The sequence below is a fragment of the Otolemur garnettii genome, unplaced genomic scaffold (genome assembly GCF_000181295.1).
Source record: "Otolemur garnettii isolate 467f Iridium unplaced genomic scaffold, OtoGar3 scaffold00010, whole genome shotgun sequence".
NCBI classification, from domain to species: domain Eukaryota; kingdom Metazoa; phylum Chordata; class Mammalia; order Primates; family Galagidae; genus Otolemur; species Otolemur garnettii.
Window position 1 is genome coordinate 16,944,196 of NW_003852405.1, and position 20,353 is coordinate 16,964,548.

Genomic DNA, 20,353 nt, shown 5'->3' on the forward strand with positions numbered 1-20,353 from the left:
AAAAAAAAAAAAAAATACAAAAAAAAAATACAAAAAAGGGCTCGGCACCTATGGCTCAAGAGCCTAAGGCACCAGCCACATACACCTGAGCTGGCAGGTTTGAATCCAGCCCATGCTCGCCAAAAAACAACAATGGCTGCAACCAAAAAATAGCTGGGTGTTGTGGCAGGCGCGGATAGTCCCAGCTACTTGGGAGGCAGAGGCAAGAGAATCACTTGAGCCCAGGAGTTGGGGGTTGCTGTGAGCTGTGATACCATGGCACTCTACCCAGGGTGACAGCTTGAGGCTCTATGTCAAAAAACAATAAACACCAATTAGACCAATTTAGATATAATAAAGAGAAGCTTCTTAATATTAGAAAATATATTTAATTTTTAAACAACTGATTTTTTTTTTTTTTTTTGAGACAAAGAGTCTCAAGTTGTTGCCCTGGAGAGTGCTGTGGTGTCACAGCTCACAGCAACCTCCAGCTTTTGGGCTTAAACAATTCTCTTGCCTCAGCCTTCCAAGTAGCTGGGACCAGAAGCACCTACCACAACACCCAGCTAGTTTTTGGTTGTAGTTGTCATTGTTTGGCAGGCCTGGGCTGCATTTGAACCCACCAGCTCCAGTGCACGTGGCCGGCGCCCTAGTCACCGAGCTACAGGCGCTGAGCCTAAACATCTGATCTACTAAGCACCATTAAAGACCATCCCAATGAGTATTTTCCCCCAAAATAAAACTTATTTTTATGAGTAATGACATTCTTATTTTGATAGTTTGTGAAAAATTGTAATACACAACTTGTAATGGAAACTTCGAAACTTGTTATTAATGACGTTTGTCAATTTTCCTCGACAGCATGGCTGGCTTAGACTAAGACTAGTAATAGAGCTCTGTGGTTTGCTTCAGGTAGCTGTGAACATGAGCAAAAATTCCCAAGACCCTGAAGACAAACCATACAGTACCAAGGGGGTCTTCAGAGTGCTCTGCACCATTATCCAAGGACCTCATAATTGTTACAGATCATCCACAGAACAGGAGATATGAATATGACACTCCTTATCAATACCTCCTCAGTCTTTTCTGCTACAAGAACAAGTGTGCTATTTATCAACCTTATGTGTTCCTAGAAAATAAGATATTTGGATAACATCATTCCGAAATCTCTTATTACAAAGGTCCGTCCTTCCCTCAAGGCAATGCCAGTCTTCTAATTGCTAAGGAAAAAAAAAAAAAAACCCTTGGAATCATCTTTGTCTCCACTCTCTAACACAATATCCAGTCTCCCAGCAAACCTTGTCACTTCTATTTTCAGGACCAGAATTTAACCACTTCTTACAAGTGGTAATCACCTGGTCCAAAGCATCATCTTAGTCAGCGGTTCTCAACCTGTGGGTCGTGACCCCTTTGTAACAATGAAAATACATCCTGCATATCAGATACTTACATTACCATTCATAACAGTAGCAAAATTACAGTTATGAAGTAGCAATGAAAATAATTTTATGGTTAGGGGTCACTACAACATGAGGAACTGTATTAAAGGCTCACAGCATTACGAGGCATTAGGAAGGTTGAGAACCACTGATCTTAGTGGTGGTGTCTCAACTTGATTACTGCAATAACATCCTAACAGGTCTAACCTTCCGCTTTTGCGCCCTAGTCTGTCCTCAAAATGCAACCAAAGTCATCTTTGAAAACTCCTATCAGACCCTGACACTTCTGTTCAATTCACTCCAATGACCATTTTTTGTAATTTCAAATTAATATGAGGGTACAGACGATTAGGTTACATTGCTGGCATTTGTTAGGTAGAGTCCAAGTTGTAGTTGTGCCCCACACCCAGGTGAGCCATATACCCTTACAGTGTTCCCCACCCCTTCCCCCTCATTTTTCTCCCCCATTTGAGTTTAATTATGTAATTTGCTTATGTGAGTAGGTGTGTGTTCATCTACTGGTTTCATACTAGTGTTGAGTACACTGTAAAACTTGCTTTTCCATTCTTGTGATGCTTTACTAAGTAGAATGTTCTCCAATTCCATCCAGGTTGATATAAAAGATGTAAAGTCTCCACTTTATTTTTATTTTTAGAGACAGAGTCTCATTTTATGACCCTTGGTAGAGTGCCATGATATCACAGCTCACAGCAATCTCCAACTCCTGGACTTAGGCAATTCTCTTGTCTTAGCCTCCCAAGTAGCTGGGACTACAGGCGCCTGCCACAACACCCGGCTATTTTTTGTTGCAGTCTGGCCGGGGCTGGGTTCAAACCCACCACCCCCAGTATGTGGGGCTGGCGCCCTACCCACTGACCCACAGGTGCTACCCAAGTCTCTACTTTATAGTATTCCATAGTATACATATCCACAGTTTATTAATCCATTCACGGGTTAATGGGAACTTGGGTTGATTCCACATGTTGGTGATTGTGAATTGAGCTGTGCGCATATGTCCTTATGGAAAAATGATTTATTTTCTTCTGGGCAGATATCTAGTATTGAGATTGCGGGATCAAGTGGAAGGTTTGCTTTTAGTTTTTTGTGGATTCTCTACACTTCTTTCCAAAGAGGCTGTATTAGTTTGCAATCCTACCAACAGCGTAAAAGTGTTCCCTCTTCTCCTCATCCTCACCAGCATCTGCAGCTTTGGGACTTTGTGACGTGGGTTATTCTCACTAGGGTTAAGTGATATCTCAAGGTGGTTTTGATTTGCGTTTCTCTGATAATTAGGAACAATGAACATTTTTTCATGTGTTTGTTGGCCATTTGTCCATCTTCGGAGAAAGTTCTATTCCTATCTCTTGCAAAATGATAAATGGGTCTGCTCTTTTTTTGTTGATTAATTTGAATTCTCTGTAGATTCTGGTCATCAACCCTTTATCAGATCTGTAACATGTAAATATCTTTTCCTATTCTGAAGGCTGTCTGTTTGCTTTAATTATTGTGTCCTTAGTTGTACAGAAGTTTTTTAGCTTCATTAAGTCCCATTTGTTTATTTTTGTTGTTGCAAGTGCCAGTGAACACTTTATAAAATCTTTCCCCAGGCTGATATCAAGAATTTCCCCCCCTGCTTTCTGTCTTATCTGTAAGTAAAAACCGAAGGCCTTAAAATGGACTGTAGGATGTATATGATCTGCACGCTCTTCCCCAACCTCTGCCCTCCTTCCAACGTCAGTCCCTATGACTTCCCACCTCCCTTGTTTCACCCGCCTCTGTGCTGTCAAATTTGGTAAGCAGAAGACAACCATTTACTTTACCTAAAAGAAGATACATTTATGTATCACTCCAACATTTCCTCTAGGCCTTTACTCAAATGTCACCTTCTCAACTACCTTGTATAAAAAATCATCTTTTCTCTCTATCCAACCTTCCCACCATCTCCCTTTCTTAATTTTTCCACGCCATTATCACATTTGATATATAAGGGCTGTCCAGATATGATCCAGCCACATAACATGAAAAATAGTGACATACATGGCTGGATACTTTCTGGGCAGCCCTTGTACACCATATATGCATCCCTGGCTCTCCAATTCTTGCTAAACTCAGAGACTAAATAAATTTGAGTATATTTAGCAGACCATGGTGACTCACACCTGTAATCCCAGCTACTCAGGGGGCTGAGGTGGGAGGATCACTAAAGGCTAAGAGTTTGAAACTAGACTGAGCAACAAAGCAAGACCCCATTTCTACAAAGAGTAAAAAAAAAAAAAATAGTTGGGTGTGGTGGCATGCACCTATAGTCCCAGCTACTGGAGGAGAAGAGAGGAGGATTGCTTGAGGCCAGGAGGTCGAGACTGCAGTGAGCTGTGATCACATCACTGCCCTCAGCCTACTTGACAGTGTAAGAACCTATCTCTTAAGAAAAAAATAAATAGATTTGAATGTATTTTAAGATAGAGTTAATCTTCCTTAATATCTGTATTCTTATTACTCACTAAATCTTAGGAATCAAATAGATTCAGATAACCTCATGTTCTTTGATATTGTTGTTCTTTGAACTCAGGAGCTATGTATAATAGAACTCAGAGCACGCATAATGAGAAATACTTATATTTAGTTTTGCTTAGATCCTTCAGTAGAATAAAAAACTCTGTGAGGGTAAAAGGACTTTGTTAGAACATGTCTATGTTACTTGTGCCTAATTCAGTACTTGGTACATGAGAGGAAGACAATCAACATTTATCGCATGCCTATTATGTTGGGGGTGCCAAAGCATGATAACGAACATGACAGGGTCTCTGCTCTTGTGGAACTTCCTATCTAGTGTAAAAAGCAGAGAAAACATAATTTATCCAATTGATTACAAGGGATGCTAAGTTTTAGGAAGGAAATGAATAGGGTGTTAACGAAATTATGGCAGAACCAACTATGCAGAAAGTAGCCAAGGAAGGCCTCTCGAAAGGTGACAATTAAGACGCTACTGTAAAGGTAAGCAGCAGCCAGGCAGGGAAACTGTGTATAAAGTAGAGAGAAGGTGGCAGTAAAAATTTATTCCAAGACAATCAGTAGGGAAAATCTCAGAGAGGGAAAACAGCCCAGAATGAGAATGGAAAACTGGGCAAGGCCCAGATCGCAAAGGGCCATAGGATGAAATTTAAGTTTCATTCTTCCTGGCCTGCCAAGGTAGGTTTTATAACCATGTAAATGACATCTTCTAGTTTGTTTCTAAAAGACCATGTTTGCTATTATGTAAAAAATAGACCAGATATCATAATCAGGATAACTAGGATTAAGAAAATGGAAGCTTAAACTGGGTTAGCTACAAAGAAATTTGGAAATTTGCTGTGTCCAAATGGCTTACTAATGAACAGAATGCATGAGAAAGAGTTAAAAGAAGGAATCAAGGATAACTTCTAAATTTCTGGCCTTGAACAACTATATGTATGTATGTATATATCATTTTCTTTTATAGGAAGATCAGTGTTTAACTCTGAGCATTTTAAGTGTGAGATGTATATAAGACTTCAAAGTGGGGTGGTGCCTGTGGCTCAGTGGGTAGGGCCTATATATAGAGGGTGGTGGGTTCAAACCCAGCCCCAGCCAAACTGCAACAACAACAACAAAATAGCTGGGCATTGTAGTGGGCAACTGTAGTCCCAGCTACTTGGGAGGCTGAGGCAAGAGAATCGCCTAAGCCCAAGAGTTGGAGATTGCTATGAGCTGTGACAACATGGCACTCTACCAAGGGTGATAAAGTGAGACTCTGTCTCTAAAAAAAAAAAGACATCAAAGTGGGCTGGGCGCCTGTAGCTCAGTGGCTAAGGCACCAGCCACATACACCGAAGCTGACGGGTTCAAACCCGGCCCCTAGCCTGCCAGACAACATTGACAACTACGACAAAAAAATAGCTAGGCATTGTGGTGGGTGCCGATAGTCCCAGCTACTTGGAAGGCTGAGGCAGGAGACGCTTAGGCCCAGGAGTTTGAGGTTGCTGTGAGCTGTGATGAGGGCAACATAGTGAGACTCTGTCTCAAAAAAAAAAACAAAAAACTTTTAAGTGAAGATGTTGAGTGGCTTGAATTATTTGTTTCTCAAAGGAGAAGAGTTTATTAGAAATACAAATTTGGGGCTCGGCACCTGTGGCTTAAGTGGCTAGGGAACCAGCCACATACACCTGAGCTGGCGGGTTTAAATCCAGCCCGGGCCTGCCAAATGACTGCTGCAACAAACAGCAACAAAAAAATAGCTGGGCACTGTGGCAGGTGCCTGTAGTCCCAGCTACTTGGGAGGCGGAGGCAAGAGGATTGCTTAAGCTCAAGAGTTGGAGGTTGCTGTGAGCTGTGATGTCATAGAATTCTACCCAGGGTGACAGCTTAAGGCTCTGACTCAAAAAAAAAAAAAGAAGTGCAAATTTGGGGCAGCACCTGTGGCTCAGTGAGTAGAGTGCTGGCCCCATATACTGAGGATGGCGGGTTTGAACCCAACCCCAGCCAAACTGCAACAAAAAATAACCGGGCATTGTGGTGAGCACCTGTAGTCCCAGCTACTCTGGAGGCTGAGGCAAGAGAATTGCCTAAGCCCAGAAGTTGGAGGTTGCTGTAAGCTGTGACACCACGTCACTCTACTGAGAGTGACAAAAGTGAGACTCTGTCCCCCTCCCCCAAAAAACACAAATTTGGAGAATAACACACAGAAGGAATTTAATAAAAGAATATCTATTTCATTTCTTTGTTAGATAGAATTTCACTCTGTTGGGTGGTGCCTGTGGCTCAGTGAGTAGGGTGCCGGCCCCATGTGCTGAGGGTGGCAGGTTCAAACCCGGCCCTGACCAAACTGTAACAAAAAAATAGCTGGGCGTTTTGGCGGGCGCCTGTAGTCCCAGCTGCTTGGGAGGCTGAGGCAAGAGAATCACCTAAGCCCAAGAGCTGAAGGTTGCTGTGAGCTATGATGCCACATCACTCTACTGAGGATGGCAAAGTGAGACTGTCTCTAAAAATAAATAAATTAAATAAAATAAAATAAAGAATTTCACTCTGTTGCCCAGGCTAGAGTGTCTTGGTGTCATAACTCATAGTAACTTCAAACTCTTGGGCTCAAGCAATCCTCTTGCTTCAGCCACCCAAGTAGTTGCGACCATAAGCATGCACCACAACACCCAGCTAATTTTTTCATTTTTAGTAGAGTTGGGGTCTTGCTCTCGTTCAGGCTGGTCTTAAACTCCTGAGCTCAAAACAATCCTCCTGCCTCAGCCTCCCAGAGTGCTGGGATTACAGATGTGAACCACTTCACCCAGTAAAAGAATATCTAATATCAAGCCCTAAAAAAAGCAAAAGCAAAAACAAAAACAAAAACAAAAAATTAGGGACATTAAGTAGAAAATGATATTGCCAAGACTATATAAAAGGAAGTAAGCCCACATGACTAATGCATGCACCAAGAAATAAGGCATTTCAGGAAAGACACACAGCCTTCTACAGCAACGACTAGCAGAGGTCACATAACATGAGACTACAACAATATTAATTAAATTCTGTGACATGACGATAGGCGACCCTGACTGATAAAAACGTTTCTGGTGGTGCAATAAAGCTGGCACCTATACTGAGATAAGTACACGAGTGTACAGGAAGAAAGCAAATAAACAGAACAGGGGCAGGAAGAAGGAGATACAGAAAGAAAGATTTCTTATAAGCACTGATTTTTCTCTTTTTCTGTAAACACTCATTTTATGATTCAATTCAATGGCTCAGAATTCCCCAGGGGGAGCTGGAGTCGCTGCTGCTGAGTCCTGACATGGTCCTTGTGTACCCCCTACGCCTGCCCGACTTGCAGTCCCGATTCCTTTTGGTTCCAAGTCCAGTATGGCAACTCTCAAGGATCAGCTGATTCTTAATGTTCTAAAGGAAGAACAGATCCCCCCGGAATAAGATTATAGTTGTCAGGGTTGGTGCTGTAGGCAAGGCCTGTGCCATCAGTTATTAATGAAGGACTTGGCAGATGAGCTTGCTCTTGTTGTCACTGAAGGCATATTGAAGGGAGAGATGATGGATCGCTGGTTATTATCACAACAGAGGCATGTCAGCAGGAAGGAGAAAGCCGTCTTAATTTGGTCCAGCGAAATGTTAACATCTTTAAGTTCATTATCCCTAATGTTGTAAAATACAGCCCAAACTGCAAGTTGCTTGTTGTTTCAAATCCAGTGGCTATCTTGACTCATGTGGCTTGGAAGATAAGTGGCTTTCTCAAAAACCATGTCATTGGAAGTCGTTATAATCTAGATTCAGCCCAGTTCCATTACCTGATGGGGGAGAGGCTGCGAGTTCACCCATGAAGCTGTCCACAGATGGGTCCTTGGGGAGCAGGCAGACTCCAGTATGCCCATGTGGAGTGCAGTGAATGTTGCTGGTGTCTCCCTAGAGAATCTACACCCAGATTTAGGCACTGATACAGATAAGGAGCAGTGGAAAGAGGGTCACAAGCAGGTGGTTCAGAGTGCTTATGAAGTGATCAAACTGAAAGGCTACAGCTCCTGGGCCACTGGACTCTCTGTGGCAGATTTGGCAGAAAAGCATGATGAAGCAGCTCAGGAGCGTGAATCAGTTTCCACCATGATCAAGGGTCTCCATGGAATAAAAGATGATGTCTTCCTTAGTGTTCCTCACATCTTGGGACAGAATGGAATTTCAGACCTTGTGAAGGTCACTCTAACTCCGAGGAAGAGGCCCATTTCAAGAAGAGTGCAGATATACTCTGGGGGATCCAAAACAGCTGCAGTTTTAAAGCCTTCTACTGTCATAGTGCTTCACTGTTTAGGCTACAACAGGATTTTAGTTGGAGGTTGTGCATGTGGTCCTTTTTTATCTGATCTGCAATTAAAACAGTTATATTAAGATGGCCATGAAAAACATAATTGTCCTAAAGTTAAAAATGGGAATGGTCTGTAAAACCCTACAGCTATATCCTGATACTCGATGAACTTTCCCTGTGTAGTCCTAAATGGATTAGGGTAAAACAAACAGTTCCGCCACTGCAGAGGCACCAGTGCCAAGGAGGAACATGCTGCAGTTGCCCTTCAATCCAGGTATGTTTACTGGTGTTATATGTTTCTGGTTCCTTCACCCAACATGCCTAGTCCAGCCTTTTCCCAATCAGTCACATCCTGGGATCCAATGTATACATCCAACATTGTATGTCCTGTGCATAACTGTTCTAAAGGATCTTATTTTGTGTATTATACTTATCAGTAGTGTATATTGCCATATAATATAAAAAGAAAGATCTACATGTAAACAACGCAAGCAACTATCCAAATGTCATACCAACTAAACCACCTAATAAACCTTGAACAGTGAAAATAAAAAAGAAAAGAATTCCCTAGGTATCAGTCTGAAAAATGGAATTTATTTTCTTTGAGACAGAGTCTCACTATGTCACCCTCAGTGGAGTACCATGGAGTCACAGCTCATAGCAATCTCTAACTCTTGGGCTTAAACGATTCTCTTACCTTAGCCTCCCAAGTAGCTGGGACTACAGCCGTCTGCTACAACGCCAAGCTATTTTTAGAGGCGGGGTCTCAGGCAGTGTCTAAGGCTCAGTGGGTAGGGCACCAGCCCCACATACTGAGGTTGGCAGGTTCGAACCCAACCCCAGACAAACTGCAACAAAAAATAGCCGGGCGTTGTGGCGGGCGCCTGTAGTCCCAGCTACTCGGGAGGCTGAGGCAAGAGAATCACCTAAGCCCAGGAGTAGGAGGTTGCTGTGAGCTGTGATGTCACATCACTCTACCAAGGGCAATAAAGTGAGACTGTCTCTAAAAAATAAAAAAAATAGGGTGGGGGTCTCACTCTTGCTCAGGCTGGTCTTGAACCTGTAAGCTCAAGCAATCCACCCGCCTTGGCCTCCCAGAGTGCTAGGATTTCAGGCTTGAGCCACTGTGCCTGGCCCTAAACACTCTTTTTGAAAGAAGGAGTGCATTCTAAAGATCAGTAATTTTTACCTTGCTGGAGATACTCATGTAAATCAGCAATAAAGAGTACGTTGTCTTAACAATCTAAATACCATACAGATCTATATCTTATCTACCCCACAAGGGATTTTTTCTTTTTTAGGACTCTTGTAGAAGCCTAGGTCCTATAATAGCAGACTTAAGATCAACCTTTTCCAAAATAATAAAATAAAAACTTTAATAATCATTGAATATCTTACAGATTTTGTTAAAACAAACTGTAAGTCATGACCCATGTATTAACAATAAAGAAAAAGTACATACTACTATCAGTAAAAATCTCTACCATGAGTCCATCACAAACCTCCTACATACTAGGCACTAACTGTATACTTTATAAACACTTATAATCATGAAAGATAAATATTTTCCTAATATTATAGATAAGGAAATGAACATGGAATGATTAATAAATAAAGATTACACAGCTTGAGTGATACAAAGCTAAACCAACATTTATGACATTCTTGGTTAACCTCTACAATAAGTAATCTTAAACACTTAGGATTAAATTTATAACTCCATATTTAAATGATGTTTACTTCTAAAGCAGTGGTTCTCAACCTGTGGGTTGCTACCCCTTTGGACTGCTTTAAAGGTGCACAGCATTAGAAAGGTTGAAAACCACTATTCTAAAGCTTTTTGTGAGTTGAGAAAAAGACAAAAAGACAATCTTCAGATTCAATGGTAACATTTCATTCTCAGCTAGGTGATTTCTTTTTTAGTACAGACATCACTGTCAATTGGGCCTTCTTACTATTACGGCACAGATACAACATCCACAGAAAATAGTGATAACAATTATAATTAACTGGGTCCCTACTATGTGAATGACGCTAAGCTAAAAACCTTGGTTCCAATGATGCCATAAACAAGGCAATCCTACTTATTCTTCCATGATACTCTTGTGATCAAGGTTTAGCAGACTGTCTAAACGGAAATTAGTACCACTAGGATATAGAAGGACTTCTGGATGGCTGACCCCTTTGAGGGATTTTATATTTACTTCCAGTCATTATACACATGCATGAGAGAGAGAGAGAGAGAACATAAACTGTTTACCTCCTAGCTTACTTTTCTTTATTCTTTCCTTACCACCCACAACTTGCTCTTCTTGTGGCATCTGAGATAATTTCTGGATGAACAACTTCTCTAGAGCTTGTGCCATAAGAACAATGTCATCTCCAGGCTAGAAAACAAATTGAATACACCATAAAGATACACATTGTAGTGTGGTGCCTGTAGCTCAGCGGATAAGGCGCCGGCCACATACACCGAGGTTGGCGGTTTGAACCTGGCCTGGGCCTGCTAAACAACAATGACAACTGCAACAAAAAAACAGCTGGGCGTTTTGGTGGGCACCTGTTGTCCCAGCTACTTGGGAGGCTGAGGCAAGAGAATCACTTGAGCCCAAGAGTTTGAGGTTGCTGTCAGCTGTGACTCCATGCCACTCTACCAAGGGTAACACAGTGAGACTGTTTAAAAAAAAAAAAGATACACATTGTACAATTACTGTACTGAATTTTTAAAATTCAGGCCACCTTATTGAGGGCAGTGACATAGTACTCCTAGACAGTCCTTACCTCTTCTAAATTAAGTTTAGAAAATAGTGAAGCAGCTCACTTTTTTTTTTTTTTTTTTTTTGGGAGACAGAGTCTCACTCTGTCACCCTGGGTAAAGAGCCATGGCATCAAGGCTCATAGCAACCTCAAACTCTTGGGCTCAAGTGATTCTCTCGCCTCAGCTTCCCAAGTAGCTGAGACTATAGGCACCCGCCACAATGCCATCTATTTTTAGAGAGGAGGTCTCACTCTTACTCAGGTCTCAAGCAATCCACCTGCCTCGGCCTCCCAGAGTGCTAGGATTACAGTTGTGAGCCACTGCACCTGGCCTAAGCAGCCCACATTTTACATTCTAGCACCTATCCCCTCTGACTTCTAAAAAAGACCCACAGTGCCTTTCTGGGCTCAAGAGAATTATAAGCCAACCAATTTTACTAATACAAAAAGGTATTAGAAATTAAATTTTCTTCACACTTGTAATCCTAGCACTCTAGGAAGGTGAGGCAGGTGGACTGCCTGAGCTTACAGGTTTGAGACAAGCCTCAACAAGAGCATGACCTTGTCTCTAAAAATAGCCAAGCATTGTGGCCGGTGCCTGTAGTCCCAGCTGCTCGGGAGGCTGAGGCAAGAAAATTCCTTGAGCCCAAGAGTTTGAGGTTGCTGTGAGTTGTGACACCACAGCACTCTACCGAGGGCAACAAAGTACAACTCTGTTTCAAAAAAACAAATAAATAAATAAATAAAATCTTCTACTTTACGGATGGGTTATAACAAAACTTACTCATGGCTATGCAAAGTATCTCATGGTTTGGAAGCATTTCAGTTTTTAATTAACTAATCAATAAAATGACATGTTTACAGAACAGGTATAAAAAATTTTTTTTAAATGACATTGTAGCATTGACTCAATTTTTAAATCTTAACTACCTGCTCAGAAGTCTTTCTCTTGCTTTACTTCACTAGTGAGAAAAAAATGAAGGAAAAGCAACAGCCTAAAAGATAGAACACTTATTTCTAATTGAGGGAGCTCAGAAAAATTGAACTTCATTTTAAACTGTTAAACGTGAAATGACTCTTTGGAATTGCTGTTAAATTAAATTGAAATTGCCAATGGTACTTATTACCACTGGTACTGCTTTTTTAAAATTAACAATTGAGTCAGGTGCAGTGGTGCACGCCTATAGTCCCAGCTAATCAGGAGGCTGAGGCAGGAGAATTGCTTGAGCCCAAGAATTGGAGTCCAGCCTGGCAACATAGTAAGAACCTGACTTTTAAAAGTAAAAATTCCCAGTAGCTAATAGTTTTAAATCTTTTATATAGATAAGATGACATTGATACTTTCTTTGAGAACCAGGTCAAAATTTCTATTACATTTCAATGTCACTAGTCATTTTGAATAAACTAAATTCCAGACACTTAGATTCTTCATACTTACATGGAGTGTAAACTTTAAAACATTTAAATACTCTAGAACAGTTTAAAAAGGACACAGTACCTCATGTTTAAACATGGGAATACTGCCATGAAGAAGCTATTCATGTCTATGAAAATGAGCTTATAACACTTGAAGACAATGAGTGGAAAATGGTTTACAAGAATGAAAAAAATGCATGGAATGTCATGGCAATTATTTTGAGAAATTAAAGTAATCAAAATGAAGAATAAATAGGAATACTATATGGAAGAAAAAACAAATACACAAACCCAATTTTATGAGTGAGAGCAAACGTGAAGATTAAGTTCAAACCATCCACACACCCATCATACAGGCTAATGCATTAATACAAATGCCCATGAGGCTGGGCATGGTGCCTCAAGCCTGTAATCTCACCATTTTCGGAGGCCAAGAGGGAAGGGTTGCTTCAAGCCAGGAGTTTAAGAGTAGCCCAGGTGGCCTGGCACAGTGGCTCACGCCTGTAAGCCTAGCATACTGGGAGGCTGAGGCAGGTGGATTGCTTGAACTCAGAGTTCAAGACCAGCCTGAGCAAGAGTGAGACCCTGTCTCTAAAAAATAGCCAGGCATTATTGGTGGACACCTGTAGTCCCAGCTACTTGGGAGGCTGAGGCAAGAGAATCACTTGAGCCCAAGAGTTTGAGGTTGCTGAGAGCTGTGATGCCATGGCCCTCAACTCCAGGGTAACTGAGTAAGACTGTCTCCAAAAGAAAAAAAAGAAAAAGAAAAAAGAAAAGTTAGCAGGGCATGGTGGCAGGCAACTGTAGTCTGAGCTACATAGGAGGGTGAGGTGGGAGGACTGCTTGAGCCCAGGAATTTGAGGTTTCAGTGACCTATAATCATGAACAGCCTCAGGGACAGAGCTAGACCCTGCCTCTAAACAAACACGCAACAAACTAGAAACATACCAGACAAATACAAGTACTACTGCTAGAATACAGCAAATAATGTGTGATCTTCAAATCAACTTGTTGTGAAGTCTGGAAGGACACAATTTGTTTAGCTTCTTAGGTTATGGCCAGGGATCCATACTGTGACATTTTAACCAAGACAAGTGTATATGAAATAAGGTAAGCATGCTTATCCTGTGCCTAAAGTGACAGGAATGCATTTCAGGGACATTCTGAAATACTTTACTCACAGAAACCAGCTATCATTGGCATTTCAGTTTTTAAATATATAATAATTTATTACAGCTATTCAGGCAAAGATATTATAGCAAATGGACTGAACAAATACCAATGTGTGAAAATTAGGAAATTCACCGAACAAAGCTTATCCTTAAAAATATGTAAACTATGCCAAATCAAGACTTGAAATCAGCACACAATTTTATAGCTAGCCAGTGTTTTTACTAGCTATAAAGGAAACCACTTCATGGTTTACTATCTATAAAATATCCTACATGTAACAGCAAAGAATTAATAACATAAGGCTTACATACCTTGTTGTATAAATAGCAATTTGAGAACATTGTATTCAAGTCTTCTATACATTCTGAAGCCTTCACATAATATTTATTCTCCAAGCGCTTCTTAATTGTATTTAAATCCATTGGGTTTTTTATAATGGTATAATAATCCTATGGTTTTGAAGAAAACCTAAATGTTAGTAGGAATTAATACACTACAAGTACTGGTACACAAAGAAATTTAACAAACTCTACACCTGTAACTAGAGAACAACTGATTCTCTTTACAAAGCCATACTCTAGAAACCAGAACCTTCAGTAATGAAAAACAAAACTGATCGCCATGGAATTATTTTTCAGGGAGAAAAAAAATCCACTGAAGAGTAACAAAGATAAATAGAATTATCCTGGAAAGTAAGTGACAGGCATAAGAAAAAGAAACTAGTCCTTATAGAGTCTATCAGACAAATTCAGAGTAAAATCCTAGCTTCACGGTTTACTAGTATTTACAAATCACTCAATCATTCCATTTCTAAATGGCTAAAATTTCCCAGTATAAGACCTAAATTTGAATTCTGTATGCGATAGAACTGAGATTGCCAGGGAGTATCAAAAGAAATTTAGAGCAGTGGTTCTCAACCTTCCTAATGCCGCAATGTATTTTCATTGTTAAAAAGGGAGTCGCAACCCACAGGTTGAGAACTGCTGCTTTAGAGAGAAGGTGACATTCATGAAAACTCTGAATCAAAAGGTCTAGTGACAAATTCTATCTATAACAAGAAAACACGTACTATAATTTATCTCAAACTGTTGAAATAAGAATGACAATGCACAGAAAAATGTTTGTTGGGTTTCTTGTCTGGGGGAGAATACTCTTTGGGATAGTCTTCAGTAGTGATAAATAAATCAGATTTGTGCCAGGCATAGTAGCTTATGCCTATAATCACAGCACTCTGGGAGGTCAAAGCACATGGACTGCCTAAGCTCACAGGTTCAAGACCAGCATACACAAGAGTGGCACCTCATCTCTAAAAACAGCCGGGCATTGTGATGGGTGTGGGAGGCTGAGGCAAGAGTTTGGAGGCTGCTGTGAGCTATGATGCCACCCCACTCTCAAGGGTGACAAAGTGAGATTTTGTCTCAAAATAAATAAATAAATAAATAAATCAGCAGTGTTTATACATTATAAAATTGAATATACTTTATAGGCTTGGTGCCCGTAGCTAAGTGATTAGGGCACTGGCCACATATACCAGGGCTGGTAGGTTCAAAGGCAGTCCAGGAAACAACAATGACAACTACAACAACAACAACAAAAAAATAGCTGGGCACTGTAGTGGGGTGCCTGTAGTCCCAGCTATTTGGGAGGCTGAGGCAAGAGAATCACTTGAGCCCAGGAATCTGAGGTTACTGTGAGCTGTGACTCCACAGCACTCTACTGAGGGCAACATAGTGAGACTGTCTCAAAAAATATATATACATATGTATATATTTTTTATATTAAAGGCTACTTTATTTCTTACAGAGATTTAGAGTCTTTTTTTAAACCAACATAATCAGGACATACTTACAGGCAGCTTTAGTTTCACAGCATCCACAGGATGTTGAAAAGGCCAAGAAAAACTATGCTTCCATAAAGCCTTCAGGACTACTTTTTGTAGATACTGCAGTTGATTTGTCAATCGCCCAGTTTTCTTAGTATTTATATACTCTGGTGGAGGAGGGTTAACAATAGCTGTTTGCCGACTTGAGAGAGACATCCTTAACTGCTTCAAATCCTGATATTCTAATGTTGTCTACAAGTACATGTCCTGAAAAAGAAAACTGACTATCTTAGAAGCACTTTAAATGGCTTTCTAGTCAAAGTGTTATTCAAGAGTAACAGATACTGTATGTTAAAGCACGTACGGGGGATGAAAAGTCAAATAATAAATGAATCAATTTTTAAACAAAGACGAACCTTTTTCTATACAAGTAGTAAAAGTTGTTTCATTATGTATGCCTTAGTCTTGGATGTTTTAAATTATTTCACCATTTCAGTCTGTCTTTCAGCCTTTCAAAAACACAAATTGAGGACTTAGCAGGAAAAGTCTATGAATTCCTAGTAAAAAGAATTGACAGGGAATGTTAATGATTATATTAGTGTTCAAGTACTCTACAAATGTTAATTAGATAAAGGGAGAAAAGCAAAATAAAAGATTCTTTTTTTTTTGGAGACAGAGTCTTAAGCTTAAGTGATTCTCTTGCCCCAGCCGTCCAAGTAGCTGGGACTACAGGCACCCGCCACAATGCCCGGCTATTCTTTTGGTTGTAGTTGTCATTGTTGTTTGGCAGGCCTGGGCTGGATTCAGACCTGCCAACTCTGGTGTATGTGGCTGGTGCCCCAGCTGCTGAGCTACAGGCACCAAGCCAAAATAAAAGATTTGTTAGGCAATTTGAATAAAATAATTTATTTTACAACGCAACTTACAAGAAAGAAAAACAACTAGGCAGCGCCTGTGGCTCAGTGGGTAGGGCACCGGCCCCATAAACTGAGGGTGACAAGTTCAAACCGGCCCAGCCAGCTAAAATAGCAGTGGCAACTGCAACAAAATTAGCTGGGTGTTGTCTGGGCACCTGTAGTCCCAGCTACTCTGGAGGCTGAGGCAAGAGAATCGCCCTAGCCCAAAAGCTGCAGGTTGCTGTGACCTGTGACGCCATGGCACTCTACCGAGGGTGACAAATGAAACTCTGACTCAAAAAAAAAATAAAAAAAGAAAGAAAGAAAGAAAGAAAAACAAAAACAGAAGGTGTTAGGGTACTACTCTTTGGCACATACTGTTACACCTAATATAAAATACTTCTAAATTTCATGGGTATTTCAGAAAGACAGTATCTACTATAATAGTCCTAGACAGCATTATTACTTTAAGGATGAAAGAGCAAAGGTACTATCAACGTGCACAGAGTATCTCAAGTACATCACTAAAATGCAAAGTATGGTTATCAAATAAATTATCCATTCTTGGAGACCAGTGTTAGTCAGTATTATCTTTGTTTTCATTAAAGCAGTATTACTTCTCAGGTCTTGCTGCATATTAATCACTGGATCTTCTTAAATTGTGGTTAAATACGTATCACATGTATTTTCACCATCTTAAACTTTTTTTTTTTGAGATAGAGTCTCACTATGGTGCCTTCAGTAGAGTACTATGGTGTCACAGCTCACAGCAACCTCAAACTCCTGGGCTTAAGAGATTCTCTTGCCTCAGCCTCCCAAGTAGCTGGGACTACAGGCGCCCACCACTACCCCTGGCTATTTTTTTGCTGCAGTTGTTTAGCTGGCCCAGGCCAGGTTCCAACCCACAACCCTCATAGTTTAGTAGTACGTATATTCACATTTTTAGTGAAAGGAATCTCCAGAACTTTTCCATCTTGCAAACTGAAATTGTATTCGTGTTAAACAACTTCTTTCTTGTCTCCTGCCAGCACTGAGCAACCACTATTCTTTCTGATTCTGTCAATTTGACCACTCTAGATACATCATGTGAGTGGAATTATATAGGATTTTTTTGGTGACTGCTTATTTCACTTAGTATAAAGTCCTCAAGATTCACCCATGTCATAGAATGTCAGGATTTCCTTACTTTTTAAAGCTAGATAACATTCTATTGTGGGCTGTTCCAAGTGCGGTGTTTTGTTGGTTTTTTTACAGTTAATTGATCACAATCAGCTATAGATTCTTTTGTTCCTTTCCTACTTCCACTGCTTCACTTAACTAGTCTTTAAAAAATAAATAAAAATACATAAATAATTAAAAAAAAATTGTGTGGGTATCTCATTTCCTTTATCCAATTCTCCTATTGATGTTACTTCCACCTGTTGGTTATTGTGAATAGTGCAGCTATGAACATGGGTTTACAAGTATCTCAAGCTTTATTTATCCAATTCTTTTGGATAAATATACCCAGAGTGCAGAAGAGGAATTGCTAGATTATAAGGCAATTATACCTCTAGTTTTCTGAGGAACCCCATCCTGCTTTCTATAGTGACTAACTATACCATTTCACATTCCCACTAGCAGTGTACAAGGGTTTCAATTTCTCCACAACCTTGCTGAGAGGTATTCTGGTTTTGTTTTGTTTTAATAGTAGCTGTCTTAATAGATAAGAGAGGCTGTGGATCTTTTTTAAAATACTCAAATTTTCCCAATGCCTAGAGACAGGGCTTCGGAATCAGTGCTGTTGGTTTTTTTTTTTTTTAATGGTCACCTGGTGCTTCTGATGTGCAGACAAGATTGAGCACTTCGCTCGGTGCCCTTATCTCAGTGGTTAGGGCACCAGCCACATACACCAGGGCTGGCGGGTTTGAACCTGCCTGGGCCTTCTAAACAACAACAACTGCAACAAAAAAATAGCTGGGTGTTGTGGCAGGTGCCTATAGTCAGAGTACTGGGAGGTTGAGACAAGAGAATAGCTTAAGCCCAAGAGTCTGAGGTTGCTGTGAGCTGTGACACCAGGGCACTCTACCAAGGATGACATAGTGAAATTCTGTCTCAAAAACAAACAAACAAAAAGATTGAGTACCACTACAAAGAATTGAGTTAACTTAGAGGTGGGTATCAATCTTTTTTTTTTTTGAGACAGAGCCTCAAGCTATCCCCCTGGGTAGAGTGCCGTGGCATCACGCTCACAACCACCTCCAACTCCTGGGCTCAAGCGAGTCTCCTGCCTCCGCCTCCCAAGTAGCTGGGACCACAGGCGCCTGCCACAACGCCCGGCTATTTTTTGGTTGTAGCCGTCATTGTTGTTTTGGCGGGTCCGGGCTGGGGACTCGAACCCGCCACCTTAGTTGTACGTGGCTGGCGCCTTAGCCGGCTGAGCTATAGGCGCCGAGCCGGGTATCAATCTTATAATTTATTTCATCTCATGATTCTGCTTTTCTCCTGTTATACATATATGAAATAGAACTTTTAAAAATCATTAAGAGCAGGCTCACACTTATAATTCCAGCACTTTGGGAGGCCAAGGAGTTTGAAAACAATTTTTGCAATATAGTGAGACCCAATCTGTACAGAAAAATTTCACAATTAGCTATGCCCAACAGTGTATGCCTATAGTCTCAGCCATTCAGGAGGCTGAGGCCCAGGAGTCAGTCTACTGTGAGCTGTGATCATGCCACTGCACTCCAGCCTGGGCGACAAAGTGAGACACTCTCTCTCAAAAAATAATAAACGCATAAATAAAAATGAGATAGCACCTCATACGTGTTGGGATGGCTATTATCAAAAGACAAAAGTGTTGGCCAGGGTATGGATAAAAGGGAACCCTTGTACACTGTTGGCAGGAAAGCCAACTGATACAGCCATTATAGAAAATGGCCTGTAGGTTTCTCAAAAGATTAAAAATACCACAAGAGAAAAATTCAAGAAGTGGGGAGGCAAGAAAGGGGGGGGATATGCTAAGCTCTCACTTATCGGGTACAATGTAGGGGTATATGGCACACCTCCTGGGTGAAGGGCTCAACTATAACTTGGACTTTACCTAACAAATGCAAACAATGTAACCTAATTGTGTGTGCCCTTATATTAATCTGAAATGAAAAAGAATTTTTAAAAAGGTCTATATCCTGGCTCAGCACCTGTAGCACTGTGGTTATGGCATCAGCCACATATTCCAAAGATGGCAGGTTTGAACTCAGCCAGGGCCAGCTAAGCAACAATGACAACTGCAACAAAAAAATAGCTGGGCATTGTGGCATGTGCTTGTAGTCCTGGCTACTTGGGAGGCTGAAGCAAGAGAATCACTTAAGGCTAAGAGTTTGAGGTTGCTGTGAGCTGTGACGCCACATCACTCTACCCAGGGTGACATAGTGAGACTCTGTCTCAAAAACAAAGAAACAAACAAACAAAAAAAGGTCTATATCCTTAAAAAATATACAAAATATTTTATGATTAAAAAAATTTTAAATATAACTATCAGGGCCGGTGTGATGGCTCATGCCTGTAATACCAGCACTTGGGAGGCAAGGCAGGTGGATTGGCTGAGCCAGAGCAAGACCCCGCCTCTAAAACAGCCTGGCCTTGTGGCAGTCCCATTACTTGGGAGGCTAAGGCAAGAGAATTGCTTAAGCCCAAGAGTTGAGGTTGCTGTGAGCTATGATGCCACAGTATACTCTATCAAGGGTGGCAAAGTGAGATGCTATCTCAAAAAAAAAAAAAAAAAAAAAAAGAACTACCAAACAATCCAGTAGTTCCATTATGGGTATATACACAAAAGAAATGAAATCAGTATCCCAAAGACGTATTAGCACCCTCCTCTTCCTCTGTATTGGAAACAACCTAAGTGTCCATCAACAGATGAGTGGATAAACAAAATGTGAGATGCATGAGAGTGTGCACCCACACATGTGCACACAGGAGTGTGATGCGTGAGAGGGTGCACCCACACATGTGCACACAGAGATATGATGCGTGAGAGGGTGCACCCACACGTGTGCACACAGGGATATGATGCGTG

General features: G+C 40.9%; 1 protein-coding gene and 1 pseudogene across 1 annotated transcript in view; one reads left to right on the plus strand and one right to left on the minus strand.

Annotated features, from left to right (window-relative positions):
• The window catches only part of BRDT (bromodomain testis associated), a 74,909-nt gene that overhangs the window by 42,742 nt on the left and 11,814 nt on the right, over positions 1-20,353 (minus strand). Inside the window, exons 2-4 of the mRNA XM_012801622.1 lie at positions 15,428-15,667; positions 13,890-14,027; positions 10,505-10,619 (exon numbers count right to left, since the gene is read on the minus strand). Coding sequence (XP_012657076.1) covers positions 10,505-10,619; positions 13,890-14,027; positions 15,428-15,616 — 442 coding nt within the window. The 5' untranslated portion in view covers positions 15,617-15,667. The remainder of the gene's footprint in view (positions 1-10,504; positions 10,620-13,889; positions 14,028-15,427; positions 15,668-20,353) is intronic.
• Positions 7,259-8,290, plus strand: LOC105886430 (annotated as a pseudogene).